The sequence below is a fragment of the Panthera pardus genome, unplaced genomic scaffold, assembly GCF_024362965.1.
Source record: "Panthera pardus isolate Hobbes unplaced genomic scaffold, ASM2436296v1 HiC_scaffold_10, whole genome shotgun sequence".
NCBI classification, from domain to species: Eukaryota; Metazoa; Chordata; class Mammalia; order Carnivora; family Felidae; genus Panthera; species Panthera pardus.
Window position 1 is genome coordinate 94358865 of NW_026526655.1, and position 17161 is coordinate 94376025.

At 37.2% G+C, this 17161-nt stretch overlaps 1 protein-coding gene across 4 annotated transcripts in view; it reads left to right on the plus strand.

The window, feature by feature from the left end:
- The window catches only part of ZRANB3 (zinc finger RANBP2-type containing 3), a 303348-nt gene that overhangs the window by 120185 nt on the left and 166002 nt on the right, over window positions 1-17161 (plus strand). For all 4 annotated transcript variants that reach the window (XM_053909315.1, XM_053909305.1, XM_053909304.1 and 1 more), the window contains one exon: window positions 9375-9393. In XM_053909315.1, the coding sequence (XP_053765290.1) occupies window positions 9375-9393 (19 nt within the window). The remainder of the gene's footprint in view (window positions 1-9374; window positions 9394-17161) is intronic.

Consider the following 17161-nt stretch of genomic DNA (forward strand, 5'->3'; position numbering starts at 1 on the left):
CGCCTGAACTTTTTCTCCTCTTCCTTCCCTACCAGCAGACTCTAGAATTCTTTTTCTTTTAAAATTTTTTTTTAATGTTTATTTAGTTTTGAGAGAAAAAGAGACAGCCAGCAGCTGAGGGGTAGAGAGAGAGGGAGACACAGAATCTGAAGCAGGCTCCAAGCTGTCAGCACAGAGCCTGACCCAGGGCTTGAACTCATGAACTGTGAGATCATGTCCTGAGCCAAAGTCAGGGGCTTAACCGAGTGAGCCATGCAGGCACCCCAAGACTGTAGAATTCTTTAAGTATAGTTTCCATATTCTTTTTTTTTTTTAAGTTTTTATTTATTTTGTGAGAAGGAAAGGGCACAAACAGAAGAGAGGGATGGGGAGAGAGAACCCAAGTAGGTAGGCTCTACACTGTCAGCTCAGAGCCCAATGCTGGGCTTGAACTCCTAAACCATGAGGTCATGAACTGAGCTGAAATCAGGAGTTGGAGGCTTAACTGACTGAGCCACCCAGAGTGCCAACTTTCCACGTGCTTCTGAACATCAGTGGGTAAGGACAAATTGTCTGGAGCTATTTATATAGGATAACAGAATAGAAAGATGATATGAGTGGGCTATGGAATTAAGCACCCTGGAACCATCCCCCTCCTGGATTTCGTGTTATGTATTATGTGATCTTTTAATTATTTTTAGTGATTAAGCCATTTTGAGTTGAGTTTCTGTTCTTGCATTGCATCCTAAAGGAAACTGTTTATGAAACCAGTTTTTAAAGTCAATCACATTTTCTTCCATTTTTAATGGTGAAATTTGAAGCTACTGTCCTCTGTAACTCCCCTATTGTCATAGACTCTAAGTCTAAAGTTCTTTCTTGGCCAGCAAGAAAGTGGGACGCAGGATTAAAATGGGAGAGATGGCTAATGTCTGGGAAAAGACAAGAGCCTTGAATAAGGGTTCTTGCCCCATATTTATTAAGGTCAGAAGACTTACAAACATGACAGGTGTGCACAAAGAGACAATGAATCTGTGAACATTAATTCATGGCATGAGGGAAAGGGGGTTTTGAAGATACACAGTGTTTGGGGTTTGGGTCAGTATAAAATAAAATCCTGGAGCTGGGTAGATGGGCAGATGGTTGTTAATGGCAGACAGGAGGCGCTGTGTCTGTTTATCTTAGCTAGCCTAGGGGATAAAACAGATAGTGCAAATAACCTCAGGGTTAACAAGGCACCTTTTCTTTTGCTAATCAGTTCTGGACAGCTTCACCTGCAGTGCAGTCTATAGCCCCAAATACTTGTTCACCTAATTTGGACCTTTTTCCTGTGAAAGCAGCAGCTTTCTGCTCTAGTACTAAATTGGGGGGTGTTTTTGCCTTGAATACCTAATCTTCCTTACCTCATATATTGTATTGTATTGAGGGGCCTTTTCCCCTCCTTCTCTATCCTAGGGGATTTTGCCCCTCCCTACTTTATTTTGGGGGTCTTATCCTGTTTACCCAAGCTTGGGAGACAGAACCCCAAGTAGGTAGGCTCTGCACTGTCAGCTCTGTGGCTTTGTAATTCTTTATGCCTTGGTAACTAATGCATTGGTATAAGCCCAGGAATTTCTCAGCTTATTCCCCACACCCTATATCCATTGTCAGTATTTAGTTACTGACAATAAATATAGTTATTTGTTGAATGTAGTTATTTGTTGAACTTATCACCAGCAAAACAGTAATACAATTTTTGTACTCTCTTACCTCATTTGATCACAGCTCAGTTTACATGCCTTAGTCATTTCCTAAAACAGATGAGACTAAGAAGCTGGATATAGAGATCTAGGATATATTTAATCATTTACTTGCAAATAAAAGCACTGCTTTAAGCTTTTACAGAAATTAGGCAGACTGATGTGACATGCAACCAAAATAAATTCTGTTGTTTTATAGTTATAATTTTAAACAGAAAAATCTGACCCAAGGATAAGAATCACAGACTCAGATCAATTGTTTAAATAACTCCTTTAGAAATTTTATTTTATTTTATTTTATCTTAGTTTACTTTATTTTATTATATTAGAGCTTACTTAGCTTTAGTTTCAGATATCAACATGCATAGTATGTCATAAAAACTTCAGGATATCCATGGGAAAAAAATGTCCAAATAGAGATTTTAAATGTGAATCTGGAATGTATGCTAAAAGCCATAGGTACAGATTTAGGACTCATATGGGTGGCACCTAAAACTAGGAGAATGGATGATAGCTTTGCAATAGAAGTAGAGCATAAAGAGAAAATGACTATAAAGGTTGAACACTGAACAGGGTGAGAGAGGTGGAGGCACAGAGAAAAGCGACATGAGAGCTAGGAGGAGAGTCAGGAGCAGCTGGGAAGCCCAGGAGAGTTTTTTCAGTCAGTGGTTGTTTATTCCAGACATGTATAAAGAGGCCAAGCTAGATGAGAGCTGAACTGGAAGATTTTCTGACTATACACACTTGTCATTTGCCAAAGCAATGGAAAACCAGGATTAAAAAAAAAAAAAAATTCAACCTAAATGTTTCCTTTTCTTTTTCATCATGTTATAGTGGTATATTGTGCACTTTTGGGATTTTACATGAGGTTAAGATAGGTTAAATCTTATGTTATTATTTGTGACACACACACACACATACATACATATATACACATATGTAAACAGAATATTTCTAAAAGGCTCACAATAAATTGATAACTTTGTTTCCTTCAGAGCAGCTAATACCTGGGACATCCTTGAGGAATAGGGATTGGAGAGAGACTTTCCACTTCTATACCTCTTGAATCATGTACATATGAATGTATCCCCTGTTCAAAAAATAAATAATATTAAAGCTAAACAAAATAAAGGCCATTTTATTATGTTGAACTTTTACAGTTACGGGAAAAGTATTTTAAGACGTTGCTGTGGCTGGATAAAGTATTATGACTTGATCTGAATCCGTTGTCCCTGTAGCTTTGTCTCTGGGGAGAGTGGGTGGAGTTTGGGTTCAAGTTACATTAAGTTAACACTGGTCAAGTATACATACTAAAGCATTATATGGTATATATAATATGGTTTAGTATGTAAATGGTTGATACCTGTTAAAGGACAGATTGCATATAAATATCCGGAAGGTCAATATTTTCCCAGAGGAAATAGCCCACTTCTGAGGTTGAAGTATGCATGGTAGTTGACTAAGCAGCTCTTGTGTTCAGGTACGAAGTCTTGAATTCTGTACTTATAATTCCAAACATCTTACATATGTTCATCTTACATATGTTCACCTCACTGAATTGTCAGTGTTATCAAAATATTCTCTTACTGTTCTCTTGCTGCAGTGTTACCAAAATATTCTTTTGCTGTTTTCTTTTTACAGACATGATATATTCAAGAAATATGGGTGTTATAAAAAAAAAGGTGGATTTTTTTAATATAAAGAAGTTGGAGAAACGCTTAAACACAAATTGTTCAGTTCTGTGAGTCTTAGATTAGAAATTTAGCTGGTGCGTAAAATGATCCTCAGAAAAGTATAATGCTGTTCAGCTTTCTCTTTTCTAGCTGTATAAAAATTTGGGTTAAAAATAGCAAACACGGAGCATGTGCATCCAAAGATATAGTTGCTGCAAACACTGGAATATATATGTCTTGATACTGTAAGTGGATGATTAATGTAAGGAGCCTGAAGGTTTTGGAAACAACTCAGTGAAATGAAAAGTTGCTTTTTGATGTCTGTAGCCAAGCTTAATAAATTATAATTCAAGCAATTAACATGAATTTGGAACAAAATATTATTTATTTTTTTGTAACATTGGAAAACTGAACTGTTTATAAAATTCAGTTAGAATTATATAGCTGTTGGCACATCAAACCAGCCTTGGCGAATACAATAGATATTCTTTAAAGAAGGAATTTTTTTTTTTAGTTGTAGGTTAAAGTCCCTGTTACTTGGATTGTGTTTGACATTTCCCAATGGGAGAAAGAGCTATTTTTATTTCAATGGATAACTGTGGTGATGGGTAGCCTTTCGATTACAAAGTAGACTTTCCTTTCAATCAAATGTGTAAAATTTCTACGAAGTGAGAAATTTTATTAGCCATATTTTCCCTTTTTAAATTATGGTAGCACATTGAAGTCTCCATCAGTCAGCTTTTTTGTTTTCTTTTGCACTATTGACTTTTTGCCCACTTTTCAGGTTTCCAACATGTTCTGTAGGTACTACCCTATTTTTATTTTTATTGTTATTTTTGATACCAGAGTTTTTGATTACTCTGTATCTGTTGCCTCCATTGTTTACTGCCCACCATCTTCTTTACCACTTTTACATAATGCTTACAAGTGAGCTCCTGGTAACTTTTAACGATGGCCTTTTAGCCCTCATCCTTTGCAACATCTTTGTGACATTTGGACACTGTTAACCATTTACTCTTCTGAATGTTTCCCTGGGCTTCTTAGACCCTCATCCTTATTCTCCAACTCTTTGAGTACTTCTCTTACTTCACTTTATTTATTTATTTTTTTCTAAATGAGAATGTTTCCCAAGGTTCTAGCCATGAAAAACTCATCTCCATATTTTTACAATTTACACATGAGAACCCAATTCACTTCTTTTTGCTTTATGATCATCTTCATGTACAACTGCTTTCTCATTTTTTAAATGTTTATTTATTTATTTTGAAAGGGGAGGGTGCACACAAGGAGGGGAGGAACAGAAGGAGAAGGAGAGAGAGAATCCCAAACAGGCTCCACACTGTGAGAACAGAGCCCCGCGTGCGGCTCCATCTCATGAACTGTGACATCATGACCTTAGCTGAAATCAAGAGTCATATGTTTAACTGACTGAGCCACCCAGGTGCCCCCTTACTCATTTTTATTTATTCTCTTGACTTGATTCTCAAGTTCCTCATCCATACTTCTACCTGCCTGCCAGATATTACTCATAGGATCAGTAAGATATTTAATGAGTAATATGTACTATTTTATCTTAAAACAAAACAAAACAACTTTTGTGGACCTTAGTTTTCTTGCCAACTACTACCATGTTTCTCCGTTCCCCTCTACAGGGTAATTACTTGAGATAGTAGTCTCTATTTACTCTCTTTGCTTCCTCTCCTTCTGTTCTCTCTTGAACCCACTTAAGGGAGGCTTTGGTCTCCTACCATTTTATCAGAGTTGCTCTTGTGAAATCAGTGATCTCTTGCCAAATCAAATGGTCAGTTCTCAGATTTCGTTTTATTAGACCTTTTTAGTAGCATTTACTATAGTTGTTCATTCCTTCCTTCGTGAGACAATTTCTTTATCTGCCTTCTAGGGTACCATATTCCTCTTGTATCTTTTTACATTACTAGACACTCCTTCTCAGTCCTTTTTCTGGATCCTTCTCCTCTTTGTACCCCTATATGTTGGAGTGCTCCAGGGGTCACCATTAGTTCTCTCCTCCGTATATTTTTACTCCCTAGGTGATTTCATTTAGTCTCCTGATTTTTAAACGTCATCTGTTTGGTATTCTGCTTTAGAATACTTTCTAGTGCCCCTTCTCCCTTGTTACCTCTCTAATGTTTCACTGGAGTCGCCATATAGAATACACATCACCCATTAAATTCATGCATATCAGGCATCATTGCTTACCAGATCTTTTCTGTCTTTTCTGTCTTTTCATCTTTTCATCTTCTCGTGTCTTCAATCTATGTTGAGGTGTGTTTATTGTTTGATTATTTTCTTAAGTATTTTTCCTCCTAGGGTTTACTTGTGTTTTGTTATCTTGGAGAGATTGGCTGGCTTCAAATATCTCTTTGCCATCTCTTACAAATAATGGGTATCTTGACTAGATATAAGATGCATTAATTCTCCTTTCTGTTCAAATAGCCTGGATTCTCCTCCATGGTTTTTTAGCTTCTGGTGTTGGTGATGATAAGTCCATTGCCGGTCCTGGCTTTTCCATTTATGAATAATTGTTCTTCCTGTCTGAACACTTACAAGGGTTTTTTTTTTTTCTTATTTTTTAGATTACTGCATTTTATAAGGATATGATCAGTAGATATTTGTCTTTTCTATCCAATGTGAAACTTAGTTACCCTTTCTAGTTATCCACCAGAGGTGTTTTGCCAACCTGAATAAAGTTTCTTTTATTATTTACTTGATAGTTGCCTCTACTTCGCATGGTGTCTTTTTTACTTTTGAACACCTATTTTTCACATATTTTCACATTTTTCTGGATTTATCCTTCAAGTATTTTCTCTTTTCTGTGCCTGTACATTTACTTAATTCTTTGCTCTGTGTTTTGAGATAATCCTTGCACTTCATCTCCCAGTCTACTTAAATAGGTGTCAGTAATGATTTTTCTTTTTTTATGCATGTGCTCATTTTAGTTTGAAAATTGTGACCTTAAGTTTTATGGTGTGTGTGTGTGATACATTAGAATTTACTTAAGTGCTTTAACAGTTGTTGTACAGGTGTTTATCTTTTCTGGCACTTCTTCTTTCAGTAGATACATGTTCTAATTATTCAGCCTTACTCTGCTTTTTCAAATGTTTGGGCCTCTCATGTTATCAGTTGTTTTTATATGATGGAAAATCATAGAAATCATGTCTGGAAATCACGTTTGCTTGCTGAACTGTTCTTAACAGCAGGAATCCCAGCAGTCAGAGTAGATATAGTGCCTAAAGTTTAAGGATGGTTAGCCTTCTAGAGATACCTAAAGGAAGCCTGATGTTCTCTAATGTACTCAACTGCCCTAGTTCCGAAGTAGGGAATACTCTTCTGTCTCATGATAGGAAAATATAGCATATTCCAAGAGATTGGAAGTAATCTTAGCATTGGGTCTTCAGATACCTACATGCAAAGTTATTTCAGTGATGTTCCTTTTCAGTTAGCCCTCAACGGGACAATGTAACTGCAAACCAGTTTAAGCTGATGTTACTCCACTAGGGCCTTAAGACGTCTCAGCAAGATGCTTAACTTTAGAAAGTTCAGGAACTTGGTGTTGGACATAGGGAAGAACAGGCCACAGTCAAGTTGTCATGTTTCAGAATACTTTGTATCCTCACTCATTCCAATGCCATTTACATTCTGATGATTCTCAAATTTATTGTATTTCCAGTCCCCTACTGTTCTCCTGATGCACATGTCCAGTTGCCTACTCAGCTGTTTGACTTGGCAGTCTAATGTATATCACAAAGGTTGCATGTCTAAATTGATCACACGACTGTCGTGAAACCTAATTTTTCCAAGTCTTTCTTACCTCAGTGAATGGCATTGCCACCATTTTTTACAGTTAATTCTCAAGTCAGTATCTTAAGATTCATTCTTGACTTTTCTCTCTTATTTTTACATCCCCATCCCATTAATCCACAAATCCTATTGGCTGTACTTTCAAAATGAACCAAACTTCTCACCACTTCCACCTCTACCACTCATCTATACATTGTTGTGTCTCTCCTGGTCTATTGCTGTTGCCTCCTGACTGCTCTCCATTCTTCTGCTCTTGCCCTCTACAGTTTATTCTCTATAAGCCAGAGTAATCTTTTAAAAAGGTAAAACAGTGCTTCCTTCTAAAGGATTCTAAGAAAATCCAAATGCCATGTAATTGCTTAGGTGGCTCTCCATGCCAGAAGGCTCTCCCAACTGCCTTCCAACCTTATTTTTACCATTTTCCTAATTTAACGCACATTAGGCAGATTACCTTCCATGTTCCTTAATTACATCATAACCATCTTATCTCAAGGCCCTTATACTTGCTGCTCACTTTGTACTTGCTGATCACATTGTTTCTCAAACAAATTTTCTCATGATTCCCTTACTTGTTAAATTTGTCTTACTTAAATCTGTCTTCATACTGTCTTATTATACTGTTCCCTACCATTCTATAGAATAGATCCTTTCCTACATGCCTGTTTCTTCTTACCCTGTTTCAGTTTGTTTTTTTTTTCCTAGCACCTCTCACCACTTGAGCCATATGTGTATTTTATTGTCTTCTTCCAGTCACCCTCTATGAAGAAATGACTTTATAATTCACTACCTATCCCTAGCACTTACTAGGTAGGTAGTAGATACTTCATAAATAATACGTACTTCAAGTGACATCTTTACCAAATTTGAGTTTCATTTAATTTTTTCTAAATTTTTTTAATGTTTATTTTTGAGAGAGAGAGAGAGACAGAGTGTGAATGGGGGTAGGGGCAAAGAGAGAGGGAGACACAGAATCCGAAGCAGTCTCCAGGCTCTGAGCTGTCAGCATACACCCTGACACAGGGCTCAAACTCAGGAAAGGCAAGATCATGACCTGAGCCGAAGTCAGACACCTTACTGATTGAGCTACCCAGGTACCCCCAGTTTCATTTTAAAATGAAAAAGTAGGTATACATGTGAATCCTTCTGGAAATAAATCATGTTTTTCAAGTTATTGTTTTTTAGTTTTTTACTTTTTAGACTTATTTGCAAAACATGTAATAAACTTTACTTTTAAATATGTTTTAAATTTCAGTTCAAGTATTTGTATTTAATCTTTCTCTAAAAATACTTATTATGTAACCTGACTTTTTTTCTATGATCAAAATTCTATTTTGCCTGTGACTTATTTTTTGATAGTATATTCATTAACAAATTCCTAATTTGTTTTTTAAGTTAAAAGAAATCTTATAAAATTGTATAATGTTAAGACCACTGGGAATAAAGAAAGGAAAGAATAGAAATAGGGACTTTATTCCTTTCTAATTAGAATACTCCAGTGTTTTTAGGTTGCCTATAAATCCTCTCAGTTAAGAGATTGGCTTTTCCCCATATGGTATACTCTCTGTTTCTAAGGGCCCCTCATGATCCTGACCATGTCTGCTTTTTTGCTCTGCTTTTTCTTCTGCTTAAGATCTCAGCTTATGCCCCCTATCCTTAATTTTCAGTGTATAGAATTTACTTCTATAGATGAATAAAAAAGAATAGAAAAACTTTAACCAAATGATAGTAGAACCCAAAATTCAGCTTGAAAATAGGCTGAGCCTATATAATATAGCATATAGAATCATAGGTATAACATGCTAATATGTGGTTGAAATTTATTTTCTTGTACTTTAATACAGCATTCTTCTAATCTCTAGAGATTTATTGGTAAGAAGGGAAGTCGTTGGTACAATCACTTGCCATTTTGTTCTCATTTTTGAAGGGTCATTATAGCTGTCTCCCTGGGTGGGCAGTGGGGAACAACATTTCTGAATCTCTGATCCTCCCACATAACCATATGCCATTGGCAGCTGGAGAGTCTTATAAACACCTCTCTCTGGCTTAGTACTTTAAAATTTGTAACTCTTTAAAACTGTTCTGTGGCAAGCTACTTAATCAAAACTTTTAAAATGGTTGGCTTTGTTAATGAAGATATTAACTTGGTTTTATTTTGATTTTTTTCCAGGTGTATGGTGGCTGATGAAGTAAGTGTTTTCATGATTTTTATGTCTTTTATAAAATTCCACAACCTATTTTTAGTGTCTACTATTTACCATGTGCTCTCTGTCTTTCCTTATGATTCTATGTCTTATTTCTAGAGAGGAGAGGGGACAGATACAGAAATAATGAGAATGAATGTGTTGTGTATGTGTGTGTGTGCACACACTTGAAACATGTTAGGTGCATGCTTGAAACATTAGTATTAAAATCAGTGATCCAAAATTTTATGTTGTTGGCAGAGAAACCATGAGTGTGCTATAAAATTCAGCCCCAAGGAGCACCTGGGTGGCTTAGTCAAGCATCCAACTCTTGATTTCAGCTTATGTCATGGTCTCACCGTTTGTGAGTTCAGGTTCCTCATCAGATTCTGGGCTCACAGCATGGAGCCTGCTTGGGATTCTCACTCTCTCTCTCTGCCCATTCCCTGCTTGCTTTCTCTTTCTCTCTCTCTCAAAATAAGTAAGCAAAAACCTAAAAAATATTAAAGTAGTATTTTATTATCATTAAAGTTCTAATTTTTATTCAATTTGAAAAATGTGTTGCTGTTTTCATGATGCCCTTAAGAGTAATAGCAAAACGTAAACATTTTAAAGATAATAATGAAGAAAACATACTGAATTTTTAAAAAATATAAGTGGAAATATAAAAGATTCTGCCAATTAACTGTCTTAGCTTTAGTTACACATAGACTCACCAATGGCTTATCTCCACATTCTCTTCTTTAGGTAAAAAATGAATTACAGTGTAACGTGAACATGAATACTATGCAGAACATGAATACCATGATACAGGTTTCATGGTATATGCCGATTTATAATTACCTAAGTTTTTAGTTTGAACTCTTTATTCTTTGGGCATTTGTTTAGATTAGATGTTATAGTTAGGAGCATAGTCATTGCCTGTGAAGAATTTCAACAATGTAAATGAAGGGACAGTATGTAGACATTTGGGAAACAACAGAAATTTCTATTTTGGAATAAGATGAATTCCAAAAGCATCTTCATAAATTAATAAATTTGAGCATCCAAAATGACTGACAGAGGCTCATGTTTTTAGTCCCTGAGTATGTTTTCATCAAACAGGAATATAAACTTGAAAACCTGAAAACTAGGCATAACCATTTTGCACAATATGTATAAAATATATGTGCGATATATGTATGTATGTGTATGTGTGTCGCTCACTTTTTAAATAAACCAGTTTTATGTCCGTAGAGATTATATTATATCAGGTAACACCATCTTGATGATCTCCACCAGTGATTCAGAGGGAAAATCTCAGCATTTATGTTGTCATTGCTACCTTCTTCAGTTCGATGTCATAGAGACATCATAGAGATGTTTGAATGGGCCTTAAATGTATGAAATTGTTCATGGATTGAAATAAACACTTCATCGAGTTCCTGGTGAACCTTCAGCCAGCAAGAATTTTTCATTACGCCATCTGCTTTTCCTCATCTCTTACTATTTGTAGTTCCATAGTTCTTGTCACATGTTGAGTGACTTCGACACTTTTGCAGCAGCATTCTTATTTCTTAATTCAATGCATTCAAAAGAAGTATTTAATATTTCTTCAATGCTTAAAAAAGGACTCCACTTTTGTGTCCGTCATAATTACTTCTCTTCTTTTACACCTATTTGACTTTACAAGGTTATTATGTTAAATCCTATCAATGAAGTTGATTATAAAAAAAGAATTCTCAGTGTGATGTGCATGTGTAAGATCACAGCTCACAACCTCTAATATCCTGTGTTAGCAGTACAGTTGAAATGCCATTTTTATGGGATCTTACTAAGCTAGTGTGGATGAAACTTAGTAAATTAAAAGTGTTGAAGTAGAAAGAACTTGTATATATGTAAATTACATGAACTCTGCTTTGACCTTCATTCTATTTCCTAATGCTGTTCTCCTTTTCTTGCTCTTATCACAAAATGGTAGTGAAGTCACAGAAGGAAATATAGTTTATAATTTGGAGGTCAACCACCTTTTCTGACTTTTAAATTAAAAAGTATGTTTTGAAATGATGAATATTTGACTCATCAAATAGCTAAAAGCTTTAGGAAGGCAATTTTACATCTCTGTTATCGAACCTACTTTTGTTTAGATACTTGAATACCCACTTGGAGTATTGTGTAATTTAGCTGTCTACTGTGATCTGCCCTTCCTAGCTTTAGAAACAAATGACTTTCTTCAACTGGCATTACTCCCCCTTCTAGTATTTTTCCACTATTATCTTTTTTCTAATGTATTCATTTCTTGTGGACTTGTGTAATCTATCTACTGTATATAAGGTAATTATTAACTTTAAATTGGAATGATAAGTTCTGTTTAATACTAAGTGATCATTGTGTATTTCAATTATAAGAATATATTTTAGATAACACAGCTGCACTATTTAATAAAATTAACTTTACAAATCTAGCTTAAGGTATTTTAATTACTTCCTATTTCCCCACCTCTTAGTTTAATGCAATTAAATATTATTTCAAGAACTATGTAGTGAATATACAGAAACTCTTGTGAATTTGTATTCCATAAATAATGGAACTCAGGCCATAGTCTACAATCAGGCTGGTGCACTGTTATCTCTCTTTTTTTAAAATAATTTCTTGTGAACCACTTTGTCCTTATTCTTAAGTTGAAAATTATTGAAAGTCTTCATTCATGAAAAAATTGTAAATGTGAAAAATAGTTTCACATTAACACAAAGCAGGTAATTTTTTTTAATTTTTTTTTTTAACGTTTATTTATTTTTGAGACAGAGAGAGACAGAGCATGAACGGGGGAGGGTCAGAGAGAGGGAGACACAGAATCTGAAACAGGCTCCACGCTCTGAGCTGTCAGCACAGAGCCCGAAGCAGGGCTCGAACTCACGGACCGCGAGATCATGACCTGAGCCGAAGTCGGCCGCTCAACCGACTGAGCCACCTAGGTGCCCCAACAAAGCAGGTAATTTAATAGGATGTACATGCAGGGCGCCTGGGTGGCTCAGTCAGTTGAGCGTCTGACTTCGGCTCAGGTCATGATCTCATGGCTTGTGAGTTTGAGCCCCGTGTTGGACTCTGTGCTGACAGCTGAGAGCCTGGAGTCTGCTTTAGATTCTGTGTCCCTCTCTCACTCTGTCCCTCCCTCACCCATGCCATCTCTCTCTCTCTCTCTCTCTCTCTCTCTCAGGAATAAATAAAACATTAAAAAATAATAATAATTTTTTAAAAATAGGATATACATGCAGAAAAATATTAAACCTACATATTTCCTGCCCTATTTGTCAAGTATTTAAAGACTGTTCTCTATAGAAATTTAGTAATTAGAAATTTTTACAATGTTCATTTTTACCTAAGATGGGATTAATATCCTGGGTTTATAGAATAGCCTAAAAGTGTTTCATAATGGGCAAAAGTTTCAGTACCTAGATTCTGTCTTTACTTGTCTACAGTATCTATTATCAAAGCCAGAAAATTCCTACTTATTTTGGTAATATTTTTTTGTTGTTGTTGGAACTCTATTTCAGTCCTGCATCCCCAGCATGCACGTACACACACACACACACACGCTTTTTAAAAATTTCCTTCTTCCTGTTACTTCAGAAAACATTTGGGAGGATGTATACCAAATAAAGTATCATTTCCTTCCTTTTCAAAAGAAAAGGAAACCATTTGTTAAGGCTGAACTACTTGTTTTACCTTACTTTGTGGCTATTTTGGAGCATATTAATAAATAAATACATGGAACAAGGGCCCTGTAGTCATCATTATCAATGCTTTTCTTTTGGCCAAGGTGCTTCTCTGCAAGAGGAGTGGGGAGAGTGAAGTTCGAAAACCCTTGTCTGTTTCTCTTCAGGCAGAAATGTGTTGGTGTGTAGAAACAGTGAAGGACCCCTTTGGAAGGTTATTTTAGCTCAGAAGACCTTAAAATTGGTGTTATTATATGCACTCTGCCAATATTAACTTTATAGGTTCGAGGACTAAGAAATCAAAATAGACATGAAGAATTTTAGTTTTCCTTTTCTATAAGCCTACCTACATTTGATGAAGTAAGCTGAGATGGCAGTTTTGATTCCATTGGTATCTATAAATCTTAGTTTTCATTTACCAGTTCCAAGCTGAATTACACTGTCTCCTTGAGCTCTTCCTGTATTGTTGATGCATTTTTGTTGAATGAATGAACTGGTTAAAGAGTTAGCACTTAACTAACTCTATGTGCCAGGTTGTGTTCTAGTGCTTTATGTATATTAATTTAGTTCATCCTCACAACAACCCTATGGGGTGGGGTAATGGTATTAGTATTATTGCTATTACTATTATTATTCTCCTTATATAGATGAGATAGCTGAGGCACAGAGAAGTTAAGCAAATTGCCCAAGAATTTGCAGCCAGTATGTGCTAGGACCTGAAATATTTGACCTTAAGTAGTCCAGCCACCAAGTCTATCAATTACTATTCTATACAGAATGTCTAGGTGCCAGACTTTGTATATTTAGAAACAGGATTCTTGAGGTCAGAAGAATCTTCAGAATACAAGGGCTCAAGTGAATGAAGCTGAATATTAGAATGATAGTGATAGCCTAAAAATTTTGTGCTGGTGAGACTGTATGTATTCCTTTAAAAAGGTATTATTTGCCTGTTTCCTTCCTTATTTCTAATGCTACCTTATTATTTTTTATGTCCTTTTTTGAAAATAATTTTTTATTTTAGATTTTTAGAATTGTTTAGGTTTTAAATACAGAATTATTATAAAGATAGTACAGAGAGTTCTTGTATACCCCATATCCAATCCCCTATTATTGTCTTAGATTAGTGTGGTATATGTGTCTTAGTTAATGAACCGATATTCATGTGTTATGATTAACTAAAGACCATACTTCTCTTTAAAAAGTAAGTTTGGAGAGAAGATGGCGGCATCGGAGGACCCTGGGCTCACCTCGTCCTGCTGATCACTTAGATTCCACCCACATCTGCCTAAGTAACCCAGAAAACCACCAAAGACTAGCAGAACATACTCTCTAGAGCCAAGCGTAGACGAGAGGCCCGCTGAAGAGGGTAGGAAGGGCGGAGAGGCTGTGCTACATGGACTGGAGGGAGGGAGCCAGGCGGTGGAGGGGTAACCTGCCCGGCAATGCAGAGCCCCCGAGTCGGGCTTGCAAAAGCGGAGGGGCCGGACTGTGTGAGTTCTGGCAGTCAGCGGGACTTAACATCTGGAATGTTACAAGTCAACAGCTCTGCTCTCGGAGAGCAGAGAGGGCAAGAGGAAACCAGGAGGGAGAATTGCTGAGACCAGGAAGACAGAGCTCAGCAGGGGAACAAAGATGCTGGCAAGCACCATAACCCTCTCCTATCCCTCAGCCAAAATCCCAAAAGGAACCAGTTCCTGTCACCAAACTTGCTTGCACCACACAAACACCCAACGCTGTGCTTCTGTGGATCCATCCCTCCAAAGGGTCTGCCTGCGTCCCTCCCGGTGCTGCAGGGCCCTTCCCTCAGGGGACCACCCATGGCAAAGTGAGGTAAGCCTTCCATTCCCGCCCCTGTGCACCTTGTGGATCCACACCTGCACCCTCACTAATACGCCAGATCCCATCAAAGCAGCACCACAAGCCTGACAGTGTGCAAGTAGCCCAGACAGGGTCCACACCACTCCACAGTGAGTCCTGCCCCTGGGAGAGGGGAAGGTAAGGTATGCACCAGTCTGACTGTGGCCCCAGCGGTGGGCTGGGGGCAGACATCAGGTCTGAGTGCGGCCCCACCCACCAACACAAGTTATTCCAGACAGCACAGGGGAAGTGCCCTGCAGTTCTGCGCCACTCCAGGGACTACCCAAAATGACGAAACGGAAGAATTCTCCTCAAAAGAAACTCCAGGAAGTAGCAACAGCTAACGAATTGATCAAAAACGATTTAAGCAATATAACGGAACAAGAATTTAGAATAATAGTCATAAAATTAATCGCTGGGCTTGAAAAAAGTATAGAGGACAGCAGCAGAGAATCTATTGCTACAGAGATGAGGGGACTAAGAAACAGTCATGAGGAGCTAAAAAATGCTATAAATGAGGTGCAAAGTCAAATGGAGGCGACCACAGCTTGGTTTCAAGAGGCAGAGGAGAGAATAGGTGAATTAGAAGATAAAATTATGGAAAAAGAGGAAGCTGAGAAAAAGAGATAAAAAACCAGAAGTATGAGGGGAGAATTAGAGAACTAAGTGATGCAATGAAACGTAACAATATCCGTATCATAGGAATTCCAGAAGAGGAAGAGAGAAAGGGGCTGAAGGTGTACTTGAAGAAATGATAGCTGAGACCTTCCCTGATCTGGGGAAGGAAAAATGCATTGAAATCCAAGAGGCACAGAGAATTCCCTTCATACGTAACTTGAATCGACCTTCTGCACGACATATAGTGAAACTGGCAAAATACAATGATAAAGAGAAAATTCTGAAGGCAGCTAGGGATAAACACGCTCTAACATATAGAGGGAGACCAATAAGACTAGTGGCAGATCTATCTACTGAAACTTGGCAGGCCAGAACGGAATGGCAGGAAATGTTCAGTGTGATGAGCAGAAAAAATATGCAGCCGAGAATCCTTTATCCAACAAGTCTGTCATTCAGAAGAGAAGGAAAGATAAAGGTCTTCCGAAACAAACAAAAACTGAAAGAATTCATCACCGCTAAACCAGCCCTACAAGAGATCTTAAGGGGGATTCTGTGAGTGAAATGTTGCAAGGACCACAAAGTACAAGAGACATCACTACAAGCCTGAAACCTACAGACATCACAGTGACTCTAAACCCATAGCTTTCTATGATAACACTGAATGTAAATGGACTAAATGCTCCAACCAAAAGACATAGGGAATCAGAATGGAAACAAAACAAAACAAAACAAAACAAAACAAGACCCATCTATTTGCTGTCTACAAGAGACTCATTTTAGACCTGAGAACACCTTCAGATTGAGAGTGAAGGGATGGAGAACTATCTATCATGCTACTGGAAGTCAAAAGAAAGCTGGAGTAGCCATACTTATATCAGACAAACTAGACTTTAAATGAGTGGCTGTAACCAGAGATGAAGAAGGGCATTATATAATAATTACAGGGACTGCCCATCAGGAAGAGCTAACAATTATAAATGTCTATGTGCCAAATACAGGAGCCCCCAAATATATAAAACAATTAATCACAAACGTAAGCAACCTTATTGATAAGATGTGGTAATTGCAGGGGACGTTAATACCCACTTACAACAATGGATAGATCATCTAGACACATGATCAAGAAAGAAACAAGGGTCCTGAATGATACATTGGATCAGATGGACTTGACAGATATATTTAGAACTCTGCATCCCAAAGCAACAATATACTTTCTTCTCGAGTGCACATGGAACATTTTCCAAGATAGATCACATACTGGGTCACAAAACAGCCCTTCATAGGTATAAAAGAATTGAGATCATACCATGCTCACTTTGAGACCACAATGCTATGAAACTTGAAATCAACCACAGGAAAAAGTCTGGAAAACCTCCAAAAGCATGGAGGTTAAAGAACACTCTACTAAAGAATGAGTGGGTCAACCAGGCAATTAGAGAAGACATTAAAAATATATGGAAACAAACGAAAATGAAAATACAACAATCCAAATGCTTTGGGATGCAGTGAAGGCAGTCCTGAGAGGAAAATACTTTGCAATCCAGGCCTATCTCAAGAAACAAGAAAAATCCAAAATACAGAATCTAACAGCACACCTAAAGGAA